The 19,852-nt window shown below is 42.1% G+C and overlaps 1 protein-coding gene across 1 annotated transcript in view; it reads right to left on the bottom strand.

The window, feature by feature from the left end:
* Positions 1-130: 130 nt before the first annotated feature.
* The window catches only part of SCCPDH (saccharopine dehydrogenase (putative)), a 35,707-nt gene continuing 15,985 nt past the window's right edge, over positions 131-19,852 (bottom strand). Inside the window, exons 5-12 of the mRNA XM_062210831.1 lie at positions 13,360-13,409; positions 8,658-8,788; positions 7,899-8,016; positions 7,045-7,164; positions 6,900-6,956; positions 4,706-4,817; positions 1,440-1,521; positions 131-771 (exon numbers count right to left, since the gene is read on the bottom strand). Coding sequence (XP_062066815.1) covers positions 666-771; positions 1,440-1,521; positions 4,706-4,817; positions 6,900-6,956; positions 7,045-7,164; positions 7,899-8,016; positions 8,658-8,788; positions 13,360-13,409 — 776 coding nt within the window. The 3' untranslated portion in view covers positions 131-665. The remainder of the gene's footprint in view (positions 772-1,439; positions 1,522-4,705; positions 4,818-6,899; positions 6,957-7,044; positions 7,165-7,898; positions 8,017-8,657; positions 8,789-13,359; positions 13,410-19,852) is intronic.

Raw genomic sequence — 19,852 nt, 5'->3', positions numbered from 1 at the left:
TGAACTACTCACGGACACAGAGCGCAGAGAGGGGGAGGGGGAGCCCCACGGCTGGCAGTGACGCGTCAGAGCACGTAGGCAGCACACGTCTCCCACCACAGATACACACGTCCAAACACAAAGCCACCGCTCAACTGACAGCCCTTTATTATTCAACAGAGGGGACACACCAAAATCAGTGTAGATGGATGAAAAACTAGGCTAAAATAGGAAAAAGTGCAGTTTCATTTAGCAAAAGCCACGCAGTATGTAGAGAAACTCATTGGAAGACGAGATTCCATTCACTACTATGGAAGGAAGGCAGCAGTTACTGCCCTAAATGAACACCAGTCCGAGCACCCTCGCTGAGGAGTGCTGTAGCAACACAGGCAGGGACACCTCTGCCACCATCTGACCAGCCGGCTCATTCATAAAAATTTACCAGGAACGCTTCAATGAAAAAGTCAGTCAAATATTAGTTTTCTCTCACAAGCAACAAAATCAAAAAATCAGCTGAGATTTGAAATGTAGGTTAAGTTAGTATAATTTCCTGCTTTTAATGTGTAGATATTTTAGACTTGACAATCTTTTCCACATATCATCAGATAGGTTTATAGAATTTTAAGTATCAAATAAAGAAGCTGTTAATCCATGCATCTTATGACTTCAGTTAATTCTTCAAATGCTTAGACTTCAGAGCTGCTAATGACACTAAATTCAATGCCATGTTGGTTGAGTCTATCAATCAATTTTGTTCTGGAAAAAGCTGCTCCGGGTGTGAAGACCCCGCCCCTGAAAAATAGTAACAAGAAGAAACAGGGCACACAGTTGCTCTCCAGCCCTCTCCTCTGCAGTACTAGCTAACAAATCCCTGCAGAACTCTGGAGAACTTAAGGTTTCATTCTACCATGGCTACTATTAGCAAATAGCTCCTATTTAGAAGAAACTAGTGCACAGTCAATCCTGTGCATATGGTTCAGTTCTTGGTGAAAACTGGCCTAGCCTTAGGGTGACAGCTGAACGCTCCAGCGAGATAGCATATGTGATAACCATCTAGTCAGGGCCCCATGATTCAACCCACATTTGGTGTGAGCCAGGGCTCCCACAGCTAACTGGGTATCGTCCAGCACTGATCAGAGGCCCCTGCCAGAGCTCTGAAACAGTGGGGATCTTCTCTGAACGGCTGACTCTGGACTTGAGCTGTTCTTACAAGGGACTAAAGCTGACTTTGGTGGCTCTTACACTTTTCTGTCTCCCCTCATTTACCTCTGCAGTTGTTTCCAGAGGCTGGAAAGGAACAATGGTGAGAAACAGCCTTCTCACAATTTTAATGTACTGTATCTCAGGATTAAAGGAACTCTAAGAGCTATGTGCAGACCCAAAGCCTGAAAAATAAAAATAAGCTACCCTATAACACAAATGGAGAAGGTATCTTCTAATTAGAAGAAAACCAAACTTACGCCTTTGGAAGATTAGAGGACTCGTGCAGGAGAGTCACGGCTGCCTGGACCATGGCTATGGGAGTAGTCACGTACCCAGCCTCTGCAGAAGACAGTGGACCAAAGAGAGGACTCATCAAGTATGCAAGCACCAACCCCCAAAATCAAACAGTAGATTTTATATCCCACTGGAGCTATAAGTACGCTTTTCAATAGATACGCTGGTCACAAAATAACAAAAATAACAAGTAATGTTTTTATAGTACAAGTCGAATATTCCTTATCCTAGATGCTCGGAATCAGAAGTGCCTAAAGTCCCCACCCCGGAAAGTCTCTCCAGGTATTCCTGCCTTGGAGCCTCCTCCTGACAGCTGTAGCAGGAAGCTTCTGACTTAAGTAAATCTTGCTTTGTTCGCAAAAAGATAAAAAAAAAAGTGCTTCAGAATTCAGATTTTGGAATATGTGCACGTACATGAGATAGTTTATGAAGGGGACCCAAGTCTAAACAAAATTCATTTATGTTTCATAGACACATAGCTTGAAAGTAATTTTATACAATAATTTTAGCGTGCCTTCATTCTGACGGTGACATAGGTCGGGTTAATGCTCCGTACCTGTGGCATTATGTCAACACTTAGACAGTTTCAGATTTTGGAACATTTTGGACTCAGGTTTTCAGATTAGGGAGGCTCAAGTTGTACTTATTAAATGTTGGGATTGTACTAGGTACTTGATTAAACTCATCTAACTTTCACAATAATATAATATAATCCCTATCTTACAGGTGAAAAAACAGGCAGAGAGGCCGAGGTGTCCAAAGTTAGGCAGTGACTGAGTCAGGATCATACCCAGGCAGCTGACTCTAGGAGCCATATATATATATATATATATATATATATATATATATATATATTTTAAAGGCAGAGTTAGAGAGGAGTGAAGAGTGAGGGGGGAGGGAGGGAGAGTGAGGGGAGAGAGGGAGAGGGAGAAGGAGAGAGGGAGAGGGAGAGGGAGAAAGAGAGAGGGAGAGAGAGAGATCTTCTATCCACTCCCTAAATGGCTGCAACAGCCGAGGCTGTGCCAGGCTGAAGCCAGAGCCTGGAGCTCCTTTGGGTCTCCCATGTGGGTACAGGGGCCCAAGCACTTGAGCCATCCTCCACTGCTTTCACAGGCACATCAGCAGGGATCTGGATTGGAAACGAACAGCCAGGTTTAGAACTAGTGCCCACAAGATGCCGGCATCACAGGCAGCAGCTTAACCTGCTACACCAAAATTCCAGCCCCTAGGGTGCATACTTTTGCCTACCACACTGCACTGCTTCTTCTCTATTCATACACTAAACTGATCCCAACCTCCATTCAGAGTTTCACTTAAAAAAAAAAAAACTTCAAGGACCAGCGCTGTGACATAACACAGCTGCTGCCTGAGGTGCCGGCATCCCATATGGGTGCCAGTTCAAGACCCGGCTGCTCTACTTCCAATCCAGCTCTCTGCTATGGCCTGGTAAAGCAGTAAAAGATGGCCCAAGTCCTTGGGCCCCTGCCCCGACATGGGAGACGCAGAAGAAGCTCCTGGCTTCAGATTGGCACAGCTCCAGCCGTTGCAGCCATCTGGGGAGTGAACCAGAGGATGGAGGACCTCTCTCTCTCTCTCTCTCTCTCTCTCTGCCTCTCCTGTGTAACTGTGACTTTCAAGTGAAATAAATAAATCTTAAAAAAAAAAAACTTCAATTTTTAAAAAATATTTTATTTATTTATTTGATTGGCAGAATTAGAGAGAGAAGTATCAGATTTTCCATCTACTAATTCACTTCCCAAATGGCTACAATAGCCAGGGCTAGCACTTTCCCAGGTACACTAGCAGGGAGCTGGATTGGAAGTTGAGCAGCCAGGACTCAAACCAGTGCCCACATGGGATGCTGGCATCGCAGGCAGCAGCTGTACCCCTACGCCACAACACTAGCCCACCCCTTTTCTTATTACTACTGATTAAAATGCACCATTCTGAATTACTGAATCATAACAAAAAAGAAAACCAGAGGAAAGGGGACAGTAATAAAATCTGAATATACCAACCATTTCCATCCTTTGTTTCACAGAATACTTGTAAATCACTTAGGTAACTTGTGAAATCAAGCAGGAGCCAACATCGTGGCACAATGTGTTAAGCCGCCACATGCAACACTGGCATCCCATATCAGAGCAATTTGCTTCCGAGCCAGCTCCCTGCTAATGTGTGCCTGGGAAAGCAGCAGAAAATGGTCCAAGTTCTTGGGCCTCTGCCACCCACGTGGGAAACCCAGATAGAGTTCCTAGCTCCTGGCTTTGGCCTGGCCCAGCCCTGGATGTTGTAGCCATTTAGGGAGTGAGCCTGTAGATGGAAGACTGATCACATGTTCTCGTTCCTTCTCTCTCGCCCTACCTCACCCTCCATCATTCTTCTGTCAAATAAATAAATAAATCTTTTTTAAAATACAAATAAACAGATTAAGCTTTAAAAAGAATACATTTTAGAGGCTGGCACTGTGACTCAGCAAGTTAAAGCCCCAGCCTGCAGTGCTGGCATCCCATATGGGCACTGGTTTGAGTTCTGGCTGTTCCACTTCCAATCCAGCTCTCTGCTATGGCCTGGGAAAGCAGCGGAGGATGGCTCAAGTGCTTGGGCCCCTGCACCCATGTGGGAGACCTGGAAGAAGCTCCTGACTCCTGGCTGTGGCCTGGTACAGCCCCAGCCATTGTGGCCTTTTGGAGAGTAAACCAGCAGATGGAAGACTCACCCTCTCTCTCTCTCTTTTTCTCTCTCTCTCTCTTCTGTATCTCCTTCTATCTCTGCCTTTCAATTTCAAATAATAAATAATCTTTAAAAAAAAAGAATACAGGGGCTGGTGCTGTGGCGTAGTGAGTAAAGCTGCCGCCTGTAGTGCCAGCATCGTATATGGGCGCCGGTTCGAGATTCGGCTGCTCCTCTTCCAATCTCGCTCTCTGCTACGGCCTTGGAAAGCAGTGGAAGACAGCCAAGTCCTTGGGCCCCTGCACCCACATGGGAGACTTAGAGGAGGCTCCTGGCTCTGGATCGGTGATGCTCCGGCCGTTGCAGCCATCTGAGGAGTGAACCAGCAGATGGAAGACCCCCTCCCCCCTGCCTCTCTTTCTCTGTGTAACTCTAATTTTCAAATATATAAATAAATAAATCTTTTTTAAAAAAAGAATACACTTTAATAACATACCACTGTATAGGTTAAGACAATGTAAAAATCCCAGGTAGTAATAAGTCATATGCAAAGTACCTGGTCCCTTCACCTGGGTACAAATTCTGACATTTGGTTTGTTCTCATCAGGACTAAGGCCTTGGCTGTATCCTTGACCAAAGAATGTCATTGTAAACGATGAGCCATCTATCTGTGAAAAAGAAAGCAAAGGGATTGTTTTTAAATATGTCAGTTCCTCCTTGAACACAGCACAACCTATGATTCTACTTCAGCAATCCATGTTTTATCTGCCAGAATATCTTACCCTCCTTTAAGCGTGGTAGAAAAATTAATTAAGCTGTAAGTTTTGGTGACTGGTATGATGTTGAGGGGAGGGGACAGGTGAAGACCAGGGATGAGAGAAAGAGAACTCTCTGGGCACAGCAGGAAGAATGGCAGCACCACAAGTACACGTGGTTTCAGAGGGAAACTGGAGGTGGTTTCCATGGGGATGGTAGACATAGAAAATCTGGTTTTAGACACTGTCTAAGGTGGCAAGACACAAACAGCCAGCAAGTAATGGAAATATGGGCCTGGGTACATCAATGTAATTGCTCCACTTAGAGATGTAAAACTTTCATTCAAAAGTTAAATTCTAGAGGACTTACCCAAACAGCTTCAATAATCACTAAATTTGGGAATAAGGCAATAATCCAGTTATGATCAACAAATGTTTGGGGGAGAGAAGTTCAGAGTTTGAGAAACTGGTTCCAAGTCACTGTGGGATGTACTTCTGACAAAGCAGGTGGTTGTGCAGGCCTGGAGACGGGAACGTGCCTGCTAACAGCACTGCTGCATCTCCAGGGAGAAGACGGAGTCCCGAGGCAAACCACCTTGAAGGAGGGGCAAGGAGATGAGGGTGGAGCACAGCACAGGGGGAGAAGGAACACAGGACACGTGGTCACCTCAGACGTAGGGGAGCAAGCATTCAACCACCCCCGGAAGGGCAATAATCAGTAAGGTTAAAGGTAACAGAGCACATGAGGACCACAGAGTGTTCAATGTATTTAGCAACTGTAAGGACGATGGAGACAATCAAAGTCGAAGAAGGGTCCAGCACTCTTTTTTAGGTAAGGGAAGACATTTGGCACTTTACAGGCTGAAGGAAAAGAACGCACAGAGAAGTAGGAGGTAGAATTGAGGGGATGTTACATGAGGAAGCCAGCAGGAAATCTGATCAAAACTAGCAGTCCTGGCTAAGGTGCAGGCTAGCTGGAATCTAGGGTCCCCCATCCTAGCTACGTGAACATGGGCACCATCCTCTCCCTATTTCCTCAGCTGTAGAAGGCGATGCACACACTACCTTTGCCTCAGTGGCTGCTGAGGACTGAGTGGGGGCAGGCGGCCCAGTGCTGCAACACAGTCAATGCTTACGCTGTCAAGAGCGCAGGTGGAGAGGTCAGCCCTGCACAGAGGAACACTCCTCCCACAGAGGAGGAAGAGGTGAAGGTGGCAGCAGGGACAGGGCTGGGGCTAGGAACCTGAGGGTGCACGACAGATGCTCTCGGTTCTTTCAGTGAAGTAGCAGTTGGGATTATAGGCAGACAGAGAAAAGGGTTGGAACCAGGTAGATTCAGATGAACATCATTCAGAGGAGATGGAGGCAAGACTAAGGAAAAGTCAAAGACCCAGTGAATGATACTACAGTTGCACTGCTGAGGGAAACATGGATCCACGGTGCTACCATCCACTGTGCAGGGGGCCAGGAGCAGAGGGAAGGAAGGCTAATGACCCATGGCCTGGCTCAGGGCTGCGAACTGCAAGGCAAACAGCAGAAAATGGGGCAGTCCTGGTGTTCAAGATATTGGGTACACGGTTATTCACTTTACCTACCACAGAACCCAGGGTACACCAAACAAGGGAAACCTAGGGGCCGAGACAGCAAAAAGAAGCGATGACAGGAAAAAAATGGAGGAGTAAAAACTTTTGAGATCTCTATGAAGAAAAGAGAACATAATTTCTGAAGACAGATGGCCAAGACATCGTCCCAACTTGGAGGATCCTGGGCAGGACTTTCAGCCTCTCTGTGCCTCCGTTTCCTCGTCTCCATGATGGAAATAATACCCACGTCCAACAGGTGTTTGAAAAGATTAAGTAATCTAATTTACACACAGAACTTCAAGGAGTGTCTGAAACGTTGTGTCCCATCAAGTCTTACATGTTATTGTCACTGCACTGAGGAAAATAAAGAAAAACATTATTTAGGAAATTTGGAGTTCAAGAAAAGGATTACCTGTTTCTGTGTTGGACCTTGTTTTGAAAAATAACCGAAGGAGAAGAGCCACGGGAACTAGAGGAAACAAACAAACCCTCAGTGACATTCTGGAAAACTCATGGAAAAAACTTCTAAAGATCTGATTTCAAAAAATCTCACTTACTTTTATGAGAAGTTGCCTTCCAATGCCAAACCTCACAAAGAATAAAAAGAAGAGCCCTGCAAACATCAGCTTAATAACAGAGGAGATGCCACCCACAGTTACATACGCAGCGTACTGGACCTGGGTGAGAATATCAAAACGTTACTTTCTGCATTTCAGGCCAAGTAACACAAGCGTGCTGGCTGCTTACAACCGCGCTCAGAAACGATATGAAAGCTTGTTCAGAAACCAGACAGGGATGAACTATTTTTTTAAAGCAATTGTTGCAAATGATAGCTTCCCACACTGGAACACAAAAGCCCTCACAATCCCTAGCATATCTGACTTCAGTACCAGCACATTACAAAATGTGGACTCCATTTCCAACCTCCTGTGAGAAAAGGTCTCCACTTGGACACCTGTGATCCAGTTCTGGCTGAGGCCTCAGCAGTGGGAGCAATGATTTCCCCCATGGGGAAGAGGAGGACGGCACTCCAGAGGAAACAAGCAGAGGACACAGTGTCCCAGACACCTCCATGAGCAGCAGAAATGGGTGTATTAGCAGCTGAAACATTCTACACAGGGATCGCCGGTGTTTATGACACTAGCATTTCCTGTATTAAATTCACTGTCACTGTGTCACATTAAAAACAATTCGGTGGGCCAGATGTGAATCATGAGGCAAAGCTATTACCAGCCCCCTAAAATGCAAAATGCTCAACCATAGCTATTCTATTTCCAGAAGCTGAAATATGCATTAATTAATTCTTTCTTTTTTTGCTTTATAAGCATAAAAATCCTACTACATTAATTGAAAGGGGAACTGTAACAAACACAGAATACGCTTTATTAATACATAAGCCGTATTTACTTACTGGTGATTCTTCTAAAATTTCATGCAGGTAACGTTGAGTCCGCCTCACAACAGACATATCAGATCCCAAGAAAGGAATGGAATATGTGCTGAGTTCCCTACAGTAAGAAACTGGCCACCTGCAAAACAGACCTGTGAGTATTCTGCATTTTCTCCAACTACAGTGACTACAACTTCAGCTGGCAAGTCTTTTGATAAAAAATTAGTAACTTTTCTTGAAGCAATTCATAACAAAGACGACGGCAGATCTACTTTTAATTAAAATGTATTTCAGTGATTCTTCTTTTTACTCTACACTTAGATCCCAACAAGTGACAGATGGAACAGTGTAGTAGTCTTCCCACCATGGACACATAACAAATTCAGCATACTATGTTTTTAGCTATCTTTTATACCATCCACTTCCGAAGCAGTGATTTAAGAAAATACTCATTTCAACAGCCAATCCTAATGTAGCAACTACTGAAGTTCTCACATTATAACTGCAATTAATGAGACTGACTAATGAACCTGTTAGAATCATTACACTTAGTGGTTTTTCTGCATAAAACTTAGCAGACATTTAATTGTGATATTAATAGTGAAAAGTCATCACACAAATTCACTTCTCCCCTATGGCTCAAAAGCATGATATCTCAAGTACTCAAATCTACTACAAAATAGTCTCCAACCTTTCTTTAGAAGCATACTTCATCCACAGCAACCAATAATAATCCACTTAGAACTGATATGTTAAAGAATGGATTTTGAGTTAATATACCTTCTTTTCAATTTTGGACCAACAAGTGGGACAGGTTTCACATTTGATGCATTTCGTAGTTTTCTCAAATTATTCTGATCTCCAAAACCATAAACTGCTGACTGCCAGGTAGCATCGTGAATGCACAACCCCTAATAAAATAGTTCAAGAGTTACAGAAACATGACTTTCACCTTTACTAAAGACAACTCCAAGTAACATTTGAGCAAGATTTAATAATGAAGAAGAATTTTCATAACCAGCTGAGCAGCAGTAAAACTCATTAGCTCCACTACATTATTTACCCCAACCTAAGACCTTTCTTTTTCCCTTTCACCATTATTCATGATCTTTCTAATAAGTAATTTAGTTTCATTTTTACTCACATAGATGACCAATTCTCTCAAAATTAGCCACATTAATCTTACCTCTATTCTATGCTGATTCCTCAGTATCTCAAGATATGTTCACGAGCACATTTATGTATATAATATACCATCCACAGATATATCCATCCCATTATACCCAGTTTCCCAACACCTCTTATTCTAATCCCAAGCTGTACACCTGTCTTCTTGAAGTTTTGTTAAAATTTAAAAAAAAGAAAGTTCACTAATATTTAATTTCTTTCCTCGATTTCTTTTTCATACTGTAGCTAGGATACAATATTTAGTATATGCTTGCTCTTAAACAGTTATTTTTCATCTCCTTCCTGAGACTCTTAGTTCTTAGTGCCTTCCATTGGTTCTAGCACAATGACTGACACCTTCCTCATCTATAACCTCTGACTTCACTAGGAAATGAGTGGCAGAAAGGAGAGCACAGAAGAGGATATAACCCCACAGTGCTGACCTTTCTCTACCCAACTGCTAGGTGGCCCTTTTATTTTCTTGGACTAATTTTTAAGAAATTATTTCTGTATTTATTTAATTCATTAGACAAGCAGAGAGATAAAGATCTTCCATTCAAATGCCCACAACAGCTCAGGCTGGGCCAGGCCAAAGTCAGGAGCCAAAAGCCTGGAACTCAGTTGGGGTCTCCTGTCTGGGTAGCAGGGACCCAAGCATTTGAGCCATCACCTAGTGCCTCCCAGGATGTGTATTAGCAGGAAACTGGATTGGAAGCAGAGTGAGGAGGTGAAATGATGCACTCTGATATGAGATGCTGGTATCTTAAGAACTGTCTTAACTGCTGTGCCAAACCACCCCCTCCCTTTAAACTGTGATTGTGCATGACTGTATTATGTCCTTCCTTCTTGTTATTTAACTTGTTTAAATAAACGATGTCATTTAGGGAGATTCAAAACTCTAGTGTAGCTCTGCAAGTACACTATCCAATATGGCAGCCACCATATAGCATCTGTGGAACATTTCCATCACTGTGGGAAGATCTACTGGACAGCACTGCTCTAGAATTTAGGATTTCAGTCCTCTGAAAGTCGCTGAGTCTTGCCTTAGGGCCCAGCATATAGCCTATGTTCAATTTTTCACTGTAAAAATAAAAAAGCTTAAGGAAAAAGTATGATAAGGAGTGCTACAGTGCGAAGGGATGCCCCAGAATCAACAGCAAATTTTCACTGACTCCCCTCTATGTGAAATTAAGGCTCTGTATTTTGCAATTACTAACTGCCAAGTACTGTTCTGATTCATACTAATTGATTAATTTAATCCTAATAGCACCAAAAGAAGTAGATACAAATTATGATCTCCTTTTCAACCTGAAGGAAATGAGGCACTCAGAGGACATGTAAACAGGCCCACAGAAACATCACTCGGAGCCAGGGAATCCAGTTCCCAAACCTGTGCTCTTGACCACTCTGATCTAGACTCCTGACTTGGATCTACAGGAATCATCCCCTCTGTGGTTCTTCTGCTACTTCTAGTAAAAGGAAGAGATCATCATTTGTTCTACTTCCTCTTTCCAACAGCATCTCCTGCTGCTCTCTCAAAGGAGGCCTCTCCAGCTCTACCAATTTTCTCACTTTCTCCAGGGAGTGGACAGTCAGTTATCTGGTAGTCTTCCGCGTATTCCCTTGAGCCCCTTACCTTCTATTATGCTGATAAAGTCTTTACTATTTGGAACCTTTACCATGTTGTTCAAATGGTCCTCCTGCAAGGCCCATGACCCAGACCTGGGCATTCTGATTAGTCCATTATCCTGGGTCATCCTGATTGGCTGACCTTCCCTATCACTGATATGCAAACCCTGGTAGCTCTTGCCAGGAACCATAAGCCTTAAGGACAGTATAGACTTGGAGCTCCTAGTGCTTTCCCTACCCTGTGGAGCTTCTATACAGAGAAAAACATTAAAAAACACAAGAAGGGAAAAAAAAGAAAAACAAAACAGAGTTCTGATAGTTTTCATTGGAATGTCTAGATCCAGCCATGCTTTATATTTGCAGACATTTGGTCACACAAATCAAGTAATTCCTTTTAGGTTTAAATGGTGTTGACCTGGGCTTCCAAGCATGAGTTCCAAGCATGCCTTTCTTACACTTGTTTCTGAATCTCTGCTGAGGTTGCTGCTGCCTCTGACCTTCCAAAAGTAACTGCTTTTTCAAGGCACACCTCATTTAAGACCTCCATGAGGCATCTCAAATTACATGGGATAAGCATCATTTTGGTTTTTTTCTGGTATTCTGGTACACAGTCAGTATAAAAACAAGTTTTATTGTTTTGTTTTTTTTTTAAGAGGCACAAGGAATGGGGGGGGGAGGACAAGGAGAAGAGACAGACAGACAGAAGACTGACATAGACAGCTCCCATCTGCTGGTTCACTCTCCAAATATCTGCAACAGCTAGGGCTGGGTAGGTGTTGGAGCTAGGAGATGGGAGCTCAACCCAGGTCTCTCTCCCACATGGGTGACAGGAACCCAGTCACTTGAGCCATCACTGCTGCCTCCTTGGGTCTGCACTGGCAGGAAGCTGAAATCAAGCGCTGGAGCTAGGAGTCAAATCTAAGCACTACAAGGTGGGTGCCTTAACTGTTAGGCTAAACACCTCCCTTTTTCACAACTTTCTAGGCTAATTAAGCTGAACCCACAATCCAGACAAACACAGTCATTGCTCTTACAAACATATTCCACACCCTCCCATCCTTCTGTCTTTGTCACAGTACAGGTTTAATTGCCTTATGTGAAATGCCTAGGATCATAAATATTCCGGATTTTGGCTATTTTTGGATTTTGGAATATTTGTATACGTTTCATTGGCTGAACAAACAAAATCCAAAATGCTTCAAAATCGGAAATGTTTTGAGTGCTGACAAGGTGTTCAAATGTTTTAGGTTTCATATTTTCAGGTTAGGAATGCCCGATCTGCATTTCCTCTTCACTCACATTGCCACAGCACCAGCCCTTGAAATTTGGTCCATATTCCAGTTGCTCCACAAAGTTCTTGATGCCTGGCCTTCCCACCAAAAGTATGTTCTGCTCCACCATCAGAATCCTACAGTATTCTTTCCACCTGATCTCTATTTTTTTTTTTTTTAAGATTTATTTATTTATTTGAAAGGCAGAGTTACAGAGAGGCAGAGGCAGAAAGAGAGAGAGAGAGAGAGAAGTCTTCTATCCACTGGTTCACTTCCCAGATGGCTGAAATGGCTGGAGCTGAACTCCTGAAGCCAGGAGCCAGGAGCTTCTTCTGGGTCTCCCATGCAGGTGCAGAGGCCCAAGGACTTGGGCCATCTCCTGCTGCTTTCCCAGGCCAAAGCAGAGAGCTGGATAAGAAGTGGAGCAGCCAGGACTTGAACCGGCGCCTATATGGGATGCTGGCACTGCAGGTGCTGAAGTACCTGGGTTCCTGCCACACCCACATGGAACATCTGGGCTCCCAGCTTTGGACAGGCCCAACTCTGGTTATTTTGGGCATTTGGGGAGTGAACTAGCAGAAATTCTCTCTTTTTGTCTCTCTTTCAAATAAATAGATTAAAAACTAAAAAACAATTAAATATGGTCCTTTCCCAGAAATGCAACTATCTCATGTTCCCAAATAGACTATAAATACAGTAAGACTAGATTTACCTCATGTATTTCTTTCACAGTACAACAGTATCCAACTCCAAGTTGGATAACACACTTTTTGTACTTTGATGATGACTTTCCTGGCTCACAATATTTATTATTCAACAACCACAGATGCTTTTGTATTGGGATCAAGGTAAATTACTTTAATATAGTGAATTGTGCAGTTATTAAAAAAAATAAATTATAGTTGAAGGTGCTGGAGTTGTGGCACAGAGGGTGAAGCTGCCACTTGCAACACTGGCATCCTATATTGGAAGCATGGGTTCAAGTCCTGGCTGTTCTGCTTCCAATCCAGCTTCCTGCTAACACACCTGGGAATGTAGCAGATGAGACCATGTACTTGGGCCCCTGCCACCATATGGGATGCATGATGAGTTCCTGGCTCCCAGCTTTGGAGTAGCCTAGACCTGGCTGTTTCGTGCATTTGGCGAGTGCACTAGCAGATGGAAGATCTCTCTGTTTCTGTCACTCTTTCAAATAAATACATCATTTTTAAAAAACTGTATTTTGGGTTAAAGTAAATCTTTCCTTAAAAATTAATTTTAGGTTAAAGTAATTTGATTTAAAATTAAATAATATCTTTCAAACACTAAAATTATAAAACACATAAAAAACTTAAAAGTCTTTTTAAAGAGACACTATTTCCAAAATGTTTTCACTATGGACTTGAAAAAACACTTTGACAAACAGAAAAACTAACCTCAGGTCCTGAATGAATAGTCAGGAAACTTTCCACAGCAGTCAAAGTACCTAAAAGAGTAGGACAAGGGTAAAAGTAGAATAAAATAAAAATTATTTAGTTATAAGTAATAATAAACTGTTACTATTCATTCAGGGACTACTTTCACTAAGCCTACAGCTGATACAGTTGGAAAGTCTATAGAGATAACAGTTACGGTTTTGTGATATTATTGATTCAGACCTAGGAAGCAGCTAAAGGGGCGACTATTCAGCCTAAGAGTTAGGACTCCAGTTAAGACGCCTGCACCCCACACTGCACTGCCCTGGGTTGACTCCTGGCTCCGGCTCCTCACTCCAGCTCTCTGGGAAAGCAGACTGCGGAGGCACTGGTGATGGTTCACATTCCCGCCACCCATGTGAGGAATTTGGACCGAGTTCTCAGCTCCTAGCTACTGAGGGCGTTTGGAGAGTGAACCGGCATACGGCAGCCCTTGACTGCTCAAATAAATAAATAAAACAGGGGGTGGGGAGGTGGAAGCAGCTAAGACCAGGTAAACTGTCAGAAAGAAGAGTTTAGCATAAACTCTAACTGCTAGCACTGACACAATCTTTTCTAGTATTTTAAGTGCCAACATTAAGAATCCCCCTGAATAAGGTAACAACTTAACTCATTCATCAGGATGTAGTTCTCAAAATCAGATATATGAGAATTCTTGTGATTTCAAACACAATAACATGACAGCTTACAATGAACATGCAGAAAAACCATTAAAAACACCCTTTGTGACATGACGGCTTATATAAAAAAATAGGAGAAATCAATTATATTAACCATGACAACTAAGGTATAGATATAGTGATTAATTAATTATTTTAGTTTTGCAAGAACAGTAAGGCAAAAGAAAAACATAACAGGCTAATTCTCAAAATCTGACCAAATGAAATATTTCCATTTCTTAACACTGTTGCTAGTTTGAATTCCAAGAGAGAATTAAAACATGAAGCCTTTCTGAGCAGTAACAGCTGGGCACATCATCCACAAGGACAGTGCAGCAGGAAACGGCAGCGCCTGTCAGCCCACTCAGAGACTGAGAAGCGATCATGAACGCTAACTCGCTGCACATGATTCTGAGGGTTGCCTACAAGAAATCCACCTCAACAGTAACGGCACAGCCAAGACGCTGCTTGAGATGCCCACAGCCATCTCAGAGTAACTGGATTTGAGCCCTGCCTCCAATCCTGAATCCTACTTCTGCTAATGCATGCTCTGGAAGGCAGCAGGAAGTGGCTTAAGATCAGGGGTGGGAATGCCTGGCCCATAGGCCTTACTGGTCTGGCCCTATCAAGGCAACCACAGGCAGGACTCAAAATTCAATAAATCTATGGCAGACTAACCTTTAAGTTGATAATTTTGTATGGCCTTCACATGATGTTATAAATATCCAAATGGCCTTTGGCAGGAAAAAGGTTCCCCACTCCTGGTTATGCACTTGGGTTTCTGCTACCCATATGAGAGACCCAGACCTGGTACCTGGCTTCAGCCTGCCCTAGCCCTGGCTGCCGTGGGTATTTGAGGAGTGAACCAGCAACTGGGAGGTTTCCCTCTCTTATTCTCAAATAAAAAATAAATCAATTTATTATGAAAAGTTATTCAAAAAATACAAAGACTGAAATTAAAGATATGGAAAAAGATATATCATGCAAATAAAAATCAAAATAAGAAAAAAGACAAATAAAATGCAAATAAAAATCAAAACAAGTTTTGGCAGATAAAAGACAATAAGTCAAAGACTGTACAAAGAGGCAAAGATTATCACCATATATTAATAAAGGTATCAATCAACAAGAATTAATAATTGTAAATAAATACATTCACTACTAGAACACCCAATTTTATAAAACAAATAATTTTTAATCTAAAGGGAGTGATAGATTTTAATACAGTAATAGTAGGGGACTTCAATACCTACTTTCATCAGTGGACAGACCCTCCTAACAAACAAGCCAAAAAACCCAGAAATAACAGTTAAACTAAACTATACCAAATGAATGTAACAGGTATTACAGAATATGTCATCCAACAGCTGCAAACTTCACATTCTTCTCAACAGCACATGGAAAATTCTCCAGGATAGAACACAAAACAAGTCTCAACAGATCCAAAAAAGTCAAAATCATATCATGTTATCTTCTCCAACCACAGTAGAATCAAAGCAGCAATCAAACAAGAGAATTTTAGAAATTATACAAATACATAGAAACTAAACAGCATACTCCTGAACTACCACTGAGTCAATGAAGACATCATAAGGAAAATATAAGTCTACTGAAAGAAATGAAAATAGAAACAAAGCATACCAAAACTGACAGGATATAGCAAAAGCAGTTCTAACAGGGAATTTTATAGCAATAGGTGCGTATGTCACAAAAACAAGTTTCAAATAAACAACATAATAATGTAACTCAATGAACTAGAAAAGCAAACAAAATAACCCAGTCAGTAGAATGAAAGAAGTAACAAAGACCAGAAAGAACAAACAAAATGGAAATTTGAAAAAAAAAAAAAAAGCAAAACATCAATGAAACAAAGAGCTGGTTTTTTGAAAAGATGAACAAAAAGTAACTCAAAATCAGAGGTGAAAAATAAGATATTACAACTTATACATCAGAAAAAAATCATTAAAAACTATTATAAACAACTATATACTAACAAATTGGAAATCGTAAAAGAAGGAATAAATTTCTGGACACATATTACCTACCAAAATTGAGCCAGAAGGACATTGAAAACCCTAACAGGCTAATAACAAGTAACAATATTCAATCAGTGATAAAACAGCTCCAAATAAAGAAGAACCGTGGGACAGGCATGTGACACAGAGGGTTAGGTTGCAGTACTGAAAGTCTTAGAGGAATGAGGAAAGAGAAACAACTAAAAACAACATCCAATTAAGAAAGAGGTAAAATCAGCCATTTGTAGGCAACATTATTTTATATATTAAAAATCCAAAGACTCCCCCAAAAAAACCTGTTAGAACTCATCACAGATTGAGTAAAGTTGCAGGATTCAAAATAAGCAATTTTAAAATATCAGCTGCTTTGCCACACACCAATAAAGAAACTGCTAAGAAAACAGGCAATCTTATTCACAATAGCTTACAAAAATAAAACACCTAGGAATAAATTTAACTACAGAAGTGAATGATCTCTACACTAAGAACTACAAAATATGAGGACCGGCACTGTGGTGCAGTGGGTTAAATCTCTGGCCTGCGGGCCAGTATCCCATATGGGCACCAGTTTGAGTCCAGTCTGCTTCACTTCTGATCCAACTCTCTGCTATGGCCTGGGAAGGCAGTGGAAGATGGCCTAAGTTCTTGGGTCCCTGCACCACCATGGGAGACCCAGAAGAAGCTCTTGGCTCCTGGCTTTTGATCAGCTCAGGTCCGACCATTGTGGCCATTTGGAGAGTGAACCAGCCGATGGAAGATCCCTGTCTCTTTCTCTGTCTCTACCTCTCTGTAACTCTTTCAAATAAAGTAAATCTTTAAAAAAAAAAAAATACAAAACACAGATGAAAGAAACTGAAAAGGATACACACACAAAAAATGGGAAAACAGGGCCACTGCTGTGGCACAGCGCATTAAAGTCCTGGCTGCAGCGCCAGCATCCCATATGGGCACTGGTTTCATTCCTGGCTGCCCCCATTTCCAATCCAGCTCCCTGCTAGTACACCTGGGAAAGCAGCAGAGGATGGCCCAAGTCCTTGGGCCCTTGCACCCATGTGGGAGACCTGGATGAAGCGCCCAGCTCCTTGCTTTGGATAGGCTCAGGTCTGGCTATTGCGGCCATTTGGGGAGTGAACCAATGGACGGGAGACCTCTCTCTCTCTCTCTCACCTCTCTCTCTCTCTCTCCTTGTGACTCTTTCAAATAAATAAAATAAATCTTTTTAAAAAATGGGAAAACACCCCATGTTCACAGGTTGGAAAAACATCGTTAAAAAGTTCATATATCAAAAGCAACCCTGAGATCCAATGTGATTCCTACCAAAACACAAATGACATTTTTCACAGAACAGAAAAACAACCACAGAATTCACACCGAAGCACAAAAGACACTGAATAGCCAAAGCAATCCTGAGCAAAAACAATGAAGCTGGAGGCATTGTAATACCTGACCTCAAAACATAATACAGGCCGGCGCCATGGCTCACTAGGCTAATCCTCTGCCTAGCGGTGCTGGCACCCCGGGTTCTAGTCCCGGTCGGGGCGCTGGATTCTGTCCCGGTTGCCCCTCTTCCAGGCCAGTTCTCTGCTGTGGCCCGGGAGTGCAGTGGAGGATGGCCCAAGTGCTTGGGTCCTGCACCCCATGGGGAGACCGGGATAAGCACGTGACTCCTGCCTTCGGATCAGCACGGTGCACTGGCCGCAGCGCGCTGCCTGCGGCGCCCATTGGAGGGTGAACCAACGGCAAAGGAAGACCTTTCTCTCTCTCTCTCACTGTCCACTCTGCCTGTCAAAAAATAAAAAATAAAAAAAACATAATACAAGGGTTGGTGCTGCGGTATAGCAGGTGAAGCCGCCACCTGCAATGCTGACATCCCCGTATGGGAGCCAGTTTGAGTCCCAGCTGCTCCACTTCCAATCCAGCTCTCTGCTATGGCCTAGGGAAGCAGCAGAAGATGGCACAAGTCCCTAGGCCCCTGCACCTGGAAGATCTCTCTTTGTGTGTCTTTCCCTGTCTGTCTCTCCCTCCCTCTCTCTAACTCTGTCTTCCAAATAAAATAAAATAAATCTTCAAAAAAACTACACAAAGGCTACAAATCAATCTTTTGAAACTACAAGTAAAAAGAAAATACTATATAAAATTTTACTAAATATCCAGTAGCATGTAAAAGAATGATATGTCAAGATCCAGAGTTTAGAAAGTTAATTACTCGTCACATCAGAAGATAAGCAGTGAAAAACTGTATGTCCATTTAATTATATGATTTGAAAATTCACATCACTTACTGTTTTCATTTTTAGGAATTCAGGAATAGAGTACTTTGTTACATAATAAATAACAAAAAGCAATAGTAGACATTCTACAGGTGAAACAATGGACTCACTCCCATTGAAAAGAGAAAAGTGAATTTAAAGATCTTTTAGCCTTCTAATCCATGCACCTACTACATCCTCATTTTAAAGACTGAAGTTTACAAATTTCCTTCATAACAAGCCTATGCATTTCCTTTTTTATTAACATATTCTCGTTGACACACAGTAATTGTGAATATTTATCAGCTACAGTGCCATTTCAGTACACACACATAATTACATCAGGGTATCTGACACATCTGCCATCCCTGACATTTGTCTTTTGTTTGCAATGGGAACATTCACATCCACCCCTGTACCCACTTACCATCCTCTTTCTGCCGGCATCCCTTCTGGGCTCTGGTAGTCACTGTTCTATTCTCTTGTTCTTTGAAATAAAATTTTTGGCTTTCACATATAAGTGAAAACTTGGAATATTTGTCTTTCTGTGCCTGACTCGTTTCACTTAACAAAACATCCTCCAGTGCCACCCATGTTACTATGAGTGACAGAATTTCATTCTCTTTTATGGCTGGGTAATAATCCATTGTGGATACATGCGTATATTGTCTACCATATTCCGTTTTTTTTTAAGGATTGCTTTATTAAAAATTTATTTTACGTTCTTACTTTCTTATTTACTTGCTTACTTGTTGATTATTCACTTATTCACCTAAACTTGTTAAAAAAGATTTATTTATTTATTTATTTGAAAGGCAGAGTTATAGAAAGGCAGAAGCAGAGAGACAGAAACAGAGACAGACAGAGAGACAGATATGCATCTTCCATCCATTGGTTCACTCCCCAAATGGCTGGAGCTGGGCCAATCTGAAGCCAGGAGCCTGGGGCTTCTTCTAGGTCTCCCATGTGGGTGCAGGGGCCCAAGTACTTGGGCTACCTTCTACTGCTTTCCCAGGCCATAGCAGAGAGCTGGATTGGAAGTGTAGCAGCTGGGACTCGAACCAGGGCCCATATGGGATGCTGGCACTGCAGGTCGACATAGCAGTTTGACCTGCTATGCCACAGCACTGGCCCTACCGTATTTCTTTTCAACAATTCATCCAATAGTATGTTTAGTATTGTGAAAAATGCTGCAGTAAATGGAATTTGTTGTTTGTTGCTGTTTAATAGTTTGAGTTTGTTATATATTTTAGAGTTTAGTCCCTTGCTGAATGGACAGTTTGCCAAATCTTTTCTCCCATTCTGTAAGCTGTCTCTTCATTCTACTGATTGTTTCCTTTGCTGTGCAGAACCTCTTTAGTTTGATGTAATTCCATTTGTCACTTTTTGCTTTTCTTCCCTGTACTTTTGGGTCATTTCCAAAACACTTGCCCAGACTAAAGTGTCTTCCCTTGTCTTCAAGTAGTTTTGTAATTTGAGGTCTTAAATCTGTTTTGAGTTGATTTCTGTATGTGGTGAAAGAAGTCTAGTT

The sequence above is a fragment of the Lepus europaeus genome, chromosome 14 (genome assembly GCF_033115175.1).
Source record: "Lepus europaeus isolate LE1 chromosome 14, mLepTim1.pri, whole genome shotgun sequence".
NCBI classification, from domain to species: Eukaryota; Metazoa; Chordata; class Mammalia; order Lagomorpha; family Leporidae; genus Lepus; species Lepus europaeus.
The sequence above is the reverse complement of the archived record's forward strand: the minus strand, read 5'-3'. Positions and strand labels throughout refer to the sequence as shown.